Raw genomic sequence first — 7272 nt, forward strand, 5'->3', positions numbered from 1 at the left:
TCGTGGCAGTGACACACCAGGCACTTCACACTACTACAGATGGTTTTGGCATCTGATTTGTTCAAGTCAGTGTGATTTGCTTCGTCCGATCTGTCGTCAGCTTCTTAGACTTTCCTGTTAAAGTGCTCGTGGCCGAGTCTGTCTGATGAGTGTATCAAATGACAACATCCCTGTTTAGACAGGCTCAGAGGAGTCAGCAGCTGTAGTCGGTCGTAATCACGTATGAGAAGTTAAGAGGCATTAACACAACTTTCTGCTTCACCACAACTAATCATTTAAGTTGCTGTATGTATATTTTTGACCCAGCAGCTTCTGTCATGTTTCCTGAGAACCTTTGATAAATCTATAAAAGAACCAAAATGCCCAGTTTATTCATTTATTTTTGTGATAAAGATGCCTGTGTTTCACTGATTAAATAACAGAAAATCCAGAGTTATTGGAGTCATTGGAAACTCCAGGCTGCCATGATATCAGTCATTACGACCCCGTCAAACTGAAAGTAGGTGTCCGTACCACTCATCTGTTCTTACTGTTTAATTGAAGAATAAAACTAGAAGAAGAATGAACCCTTTATAGGTGCTACTGATTGAAACAACAGAATTACTCAGGTTTTATAATATTTTGTTAATTACAGGCCAGAGGTAAAATCTGTAATCATTTACTGCTAAATTTGGGGTTCTATATCTTGTAAATGTTATACAAGATTATGGATATGCAATACAAGGGTGCCACTAAGTTGATGTTTTTTTTGTTGAATTTCATGTTATAAGTCTATTCTTATTCTATATGTTTGTATGCATCTGAAGCAAAATCCTAAAATATAAAAAAATAAAACACAGAAGTACTAAAGAAAACCAGAAGCTAAAATCAAAAAAGTCTTGAAGGAGAAGAAACAAACATGTCGTCATCACTGAGAGGAACGTAGCAAGAGTTCTGTAGGAATAGTTTTAAATCAAGTTCTAATACTTTTATGTTATCTGGTCATGTTTCATGATGATTGGAGGTTGTGAGGGACCAAGCAGGCAGGCACAAGGAAAACAGGTTGAAAGTTTCAAAAACTAGGTATTTATTAAACAAAAACACCAAAAAGATAAAACATAATGAAAAGCAAAAACAGTTCTGGGCCCATAAATAGAGGTCAACTAAACAGAACTGAACTAAAGCAAATCCCAACCAAACCCAAACAGAACAGAGCACAAACTGACCAAACACTAACACACACACTGGGGTTTTTTAAACTGGCTGATCAGACCATTAAACAGGGGGGCAGACAGAAACAAACACGACTAAACAAAGCACAAGAGACAAAAGGCTGGGTTTAAGGAAAAACAAAAACATATATTCTACATAATACTACTTATATACAAACTCTAACAAATGCTTTTAACAGTAAACAAATCAAATAGTGAGGAGACTTCTTTTTTCCCACCCTCCTGGAGCAGCCACAGTTCATCCCTTCCAATTACCCCTCATCACCAGGATTTGGGGCAGCTGGGCACACTGGCTCCTCTTATCTGGGGCTACACCTGGAACTAATGGTTTAATAAAGAAAAGAAAGTAAACAGAACACACAACGACAAAGTAACTAGAATGTGCGCGCTAACAAACTAGAAACAATGTTGTGTATAAATAAAGCTGAGCATGGCATATGAAATCAGGACTATGTGTCATGTGATTTATCTGTCAGTTGATGTGTGCGCATGATGACTGTAAAAAGTGCATAAACTAAATGATGTAAATCAAAAGGTGTGGAGAGCAGGCAGTGTGGTGTGGGGATACTCCTTGTGGGGCTGCAGAGCGGCCATCACAGAGGTCAAGACAATGAAATAATGTGAATTAAATGTCCAGTTCATCAGAACTTACTCCATCTCCTACAAAGCTAATGAATGTTTTTTTTCTGAAAAGTCAGTTCTTGTTTTTTAAATATTTTTTTGGTTTTTCTTTTTAATTTGTGGTATTTCATGAACTTTTTTCTGCTGACAATTCCAACACATTCATTCTGTCACAATAACAGCCTTCCATCATCTGAAAAACATCACCCGCCTCCGCCCCCTCTCTCCCTCCCCGCAGCAGAAACCCTCATTCACGCCTTCATTACGTCACGCATTGACTTCTGTAATAGCATCCTTTTCGTTACCACCACCAACCTCCTCAACAGGCTACAGTACATCCAAAACTCTGCCGCCCGCCTCCTTCAAGACCTTCACTGGCTTCCCATTCATAACCAGGCCCCCTGCTCCACCCCTATACCCCTTCATGGACCCTCCGCTCCGCTAATGCCAACCTCCTGATTGGTCCCAGGACCAAGCACCGAACCTGGGGGGATAGGGTCTTCTCTGTCGCTGCCCCCCCAGCTCTGGATCTCGCTCCCACAACACATCCATGACACCACAGACCCAGTAAAATCCAAACTAAAAGCTCACCTGCTTTTCTTACTCAAACCTTCATGTTGATGTCTTGTGTTGTTTTTATCTGCTTGCTTGTATTTTTGCTTCGTCTGCTTTTGTATTAGTTGCACTTGTTGTTCTTTTATCCTGAGTTTTTGAAAAGCGCTATACAAATAAAATGTATTGTTATTATTATTAATAAGGAAAATTGAGAAAAGTTTAATAAAGAGCTGTGTTTCAAGTCGAGGCCAACAGACAATGGCTGGTATGGCTGGAAGCAGAACACAACAACAATGTTAACGGGTTTCTTTATTGAACTTGAAGTCATGTGTATTCATATCTGCCTTTAAATGTAAAGTAAACCGATGTTACTTCACAGTACTGTAGCACAATATGCATAGTGATGATATATGATGTCCTATTAATGTTATCATTTTCTTAAAAATGAGCAAAAATTAAAACAGTAAAAAAACAACAACACACAATTAAAAAAGCTCAAGGATTCAGTATTTACACATTGACACTTTACAACAAGAAGGCTGAGACTTAGAGTTAGCATGCGACGTGCTGTTTAAAACTACACCAGGGTTTTGTTTGAGTAGTAGTTACAGATAGCATAATTAAGCTTGACCATTATTACAGCTGTCATAGAATTATGTACACGAAGAAACAAGCAGCGATTATACATTTTTATGCTCATACTCATTTGTAACTGTTCCTTTACGACAAGACAAATGATGGCAAAACAGACAATTTCACCACCGGTCTGTGAATATGAACCTGCTGACAAGAAGAAATCTAGATGTTCAGATGAGTTTTAACTCATGTGTTTAACACATTTTACAGATGTAATCACAGGTCTGGATTTAAACCATGGTTGTTCCACTTTTTTTGTCCACGTGGGAAAGGCTGAGGTGTTTTGACACTTCAGAAGTGCGCACTCTTTCTCCGGTGCTCTATCACCCATCGGGCCGGGTTCATGTCCAGCTTCAACATGTTGAGCACCCAGGGGTCCTGCTGTGCACCTCTGATGAACTCGTCCATGGTGATGTGACCTGTGGAACGAGAAAAAAGGCAAAACAGAGCTGATGTTTTCTCCTGATACAATACAATCTGTTCTCTGTCTTTCACTGCGTCGACTAAATGCTCACCGTCTCCATCGCTGTCGACAGCCTCCAATATTCGATCCACGACCTCATCGACCGTCAGCTTCGAGTCTTCCGTGTCCGTCTTGGAGCCTTTCTTGATCCGGTAGATGCTCTGGACGGGCAAAGATCAAGAAATGTTCATTTTTAACAAGACATAAAATTGTGTCAACCCCCTTTTTTTTGCCACGCTGCTGCGATGCACGACCTTCTCATGAAGATGGAGATGTTTTTAGAGGAGGGGCATAACGTGATAATTAAACACTCTTTTATTGATCACCTTCTGAATATGTTGTGACCACTAACAGATAAAATACACAACAACAGACCAGCAAAATTAATATAGGACATATTTAAATACACTTAATTTATCGCCATAAAAATGGAATTCAGCAGAGAAACAGTAGAAAGAGTAATAATGACCAAGATATCTCCAGAGTAGAGACATCATCAGGTAAACAAAAGCAACACTGGATGCACGTTCACATGAAGCACACTGAAGAAAGACTTGTTTTCCTCTGCGTGTTGTGCACCTGTAATAATTGCACTCCTCTTGAGAACTAGAACGCCTACAGTCCTTGACGATACTTGTTTTCTTTCTTCTATCTTTGCTTTGCTCAGCTTGAAAACTCTTGACTGGATTATGATGCGTTTATTAAAAGTGGCTCAGTTTTAAATTTACATTGGTTCAGTTAGATTTATAGGCATGTCACAGGTGGAAAAGTGCAGGATTAAGTTAGACGCTTTGCTTTCCTCACTATGACAAGTCAAAATGAACTATTAAGGTGCTTTGTACTAATTCACAGAGCGACCGTAAATATAGGAGCGCTAGAGGGAAAGCCAAACTTGGTCCTTCTCCAAAAACACAGTTTCCTAGATTAAGGTGTTGAAAATACACCAGCCCTGCTTAAATTTGGAACCTGAGACGAACTACAACACTGTGAACGAGGAAATCGTCTGTTTACAAGCTCATTTTAGTCGCATCAACACCCATAAAATACCGATATGTTGGACTTACATCTATAATTGACCGTAGCTCGTCCCGGTCCACGTAGCCGTTGCTGTCCTTGTCATACACCTTGAACGACCAGCGCAGTTTGTGCTCCAGGTCGCCCCGGAAAACAAGGTTGAGCGCCGCCACAAACTCGAGAAAATCTATTGTGTTGTCCTAAAAGAAGATAAAACTGGGTTACATTTGAACATCCTGGATCGTGTGCAGTGAGCTCGTCTGTCAAAGCTTCTCTTGCAACTCACCCCATTTTTGTCAAAAGCTCGAAACATGTTCTCTGCATACTCGGACGCCTCCCCTGTTGGATCCACGCCGAAGAAACGCTTGAACTCGTGCAGAAAAAGTAGTCCGCTCGGGCACTCTAAGACAAACCTTTTGTACATATCCTGAAGGGCTTTGACATCAATCTCCTCATTGTTCTCTGTCTGCTGTGCCTGCCCCATAGCTGCCCTGAAGTTTAACAGTCCATAGTCCTGAAGCCTCTGGGTGTCGTCCCCACGATGGAGCGTCCGGTCTCGAAATGGGCATCTCGAAGCCTCGGGTGTTTTTTATAATGCTGCGGAATCCCAAAGCTGCTGTTGAGGCAGGTGATTAGTGTGGCCTCGGGATTACTGTGGTGTTAAGTTGGTAGGGTTTCCTCTCGCAGAGTTAATTAGGTTTGCTGCTAAATGTGGGTCTCGGCCAAACTTGGGAGAATGTATGCACTATTCCAACACGCAAATTAACGGTGTGCACATTCCAATTAATGGTGTCTGGGCTAAAAATGAAGAGAGAGAAGAAACTGAGAGTCTAAAGAAGTGTGCAAGTGAGGATTGGTGCTATGTTACAGGCAAAGTGTGGTTTCTGTTGGTTTGGACTCAACAGTATCTTCATTTTTAGCTTTACCGCCAAAAACATTTGCACATTTCTGTAAATCTGTCTCTTCAGTTTATAGATGTTCTGCTTTATTAACCAACTATTGGCAAATTTGAATATGTTTGTTGTTTTGATTGGATCAGGTCATGTTGGTTTATCTTTTTTTTACACTAATTTGCAAACAAAACCAAAACAAAGAGCCACAAACATTATTAACAGAGCTCTAAAAATGAATTGTGTTCTTGTTGTTTTTGATAATCCTTTAACTTTTCCTCTGCTGTCATCATCAGATCACTTTGCTGATTTGTCTTTATGTCCCAACACCTGCATAAGGAACGACATTTAAAGCAGCATCAGTTATAGTTTGTGCTTCGACTTATGCGCCTGAAGAGTTAGAAACCAAACTGTGTTCGTACGCCTCTTCTGTAAACACTTTGTGTCCATGAATCTATCTGCCAAATGGCTGATGTCCAACTCTAATGCTGTCCTTAATCAGTCTCAGTGTTGCTTTTCTGTTTAGAAGAAGCTAAGAGATTAAGACGCTCCAGGTCATGCTAATTTGGAATTGGTGTATCAATCTCGTTTAATTGCATTAGTGCCGCAGGGAGGATCCCTCAGTGTGTCCAAATTAACCATGAGAGTCCAGGAGGAGCTGATGTGGCTGTTTGGATGCAGCATCATTTTACAGATTGTTTAAGTTTTCACTCTTAAAAAAATGAACAGCAATCACACAGCAGCCTCAAAAATCTAATTTTTATAAAACTAATCTGCATTTTCAATAACATTTTGAAGGAAACATTTTCTCCTGCACTACGTTTGTTTGTCATGGCTCACAAAATGTTTCTAATTAATTAATTTCTAATTGCCATTTATTGTATTTCTTTCCTACTGTTGCTCCATCAAACTCAGACTCGTTTCCTAAAAGTCTAGTTCCTACACAACTAAACTATATTCTCAATTCAAGTGTTTTCTCCTGGATTACACTTGTGGTGTGTCACAAATGTGCTTCTAAACAACACATCTAGCTTTCCAATGATCACACGTCTTCATCAAACCAATCTTATATTAGATGGGGTGGGACTTGTCACCCCGGTAACCAACAAAATGGAGGAGAAACTTCAAATATGATGTGAAAGGGTCATCCTTTACCCAAAGACTATAATGTTTTCCAACAACCTAACCAAGTAATTTGTTACCTAAACCTGATCGAGCTTCTAACATGTAGTAGTTGTTTTGTTTTTTTAACCCAAAGCAAGATGATTCCTGAACCTAACCAGGTGGCTTTGGTGCCCAAAGTCAACTCTGTCTCCTTAAAATTATGTTTCTATACAACTAATCGGCCTCTTCAGTTATGTTTTAGTGGAAAACATGTTTTCTCCAGGATTATGTCTGTTTGTGACGTGTCATGGAGACTTTTCTAACCCAGAAAATGGAGGACAGGCTTCAAAAAAGTTGTGACAGGGTCCGATTTTAACCAAAACTATGAGAATTTTCCAAATCTAACCAAGTTATTTTGGTACCTAACCCTAACAAAGCTTCTAATACGGTAGTTGATGTTGCAAATTGGTCATTTTAAAACCAAAGCAGGATGTTTTCCTCAACTAGCCAAGTAATCTTGGTGCCTAAACCCTGGAGGATAGTCTTCAAACATGTCGTAAAAGGGTTATACATACAGAAAACTATGATTTATTTCTAAATATAACCAAAAAAACCCGAAACTTAACGTTCTGATTAATGGTCCTACATCCCGTATGACCCCCAGTCTCTGTGGTGAAGGTCGTGTTGGGGACTATACCTGCCCTCCAACCTCCTGATGCAGACTTTAGCTCTCTGGAAGTATTTCCTACTATATCAAAGTCTCACCTTTTGGGAACCT

The 7272-nt window shown here is 39.9% G+C and overlaps 1 protein-coding gene across 1 annotated transcript; it reads right to left on the bottom strand.

The window, feature by feature from the left end:
* Nucleotides 1–3314: 3314 nt before the first annotated feature.
* Nucleotides 3315–4984, bottom strand: LOC103370463 (guanylyl cyclase-activating protein 2-like). The gene is made up of 4 exons (XM_008299528.1): nucleotides 4787–4984; nucleotides 4551–4700; nucleotides 3539–3647; nucleotides 3315–3442 (listed from the first exon to the last, which is right to left on the bottom strand). The coding sequence occupies exons 1-4, from the start codon at nucleotides 4982–4984 to the stop codon at nucleotides 3315–3317; spliced, it is 585 nt and encodes a 194-aa protein (XP_008297750.1).
* Nucleotides 4985–7272: the final 2288 nt, after the last annotated feature.

This window comes from Stegastes partitus, unplaced genomic scaffold, assembly GCF_000690725.1.
Source record: "Stegastes partitus isolate 25-593 unplaced genomic scaffold, Stegastes_partitus-1.0.2 Scaffold1430, whole genome shotgun sequence".
Taxonomy (NCBI): domain Eukaryota; kingdom Metazoa; phylum Chordata; class Actinopteri; family Pomacentridae; genus Stegastes; species Stegastes partitus.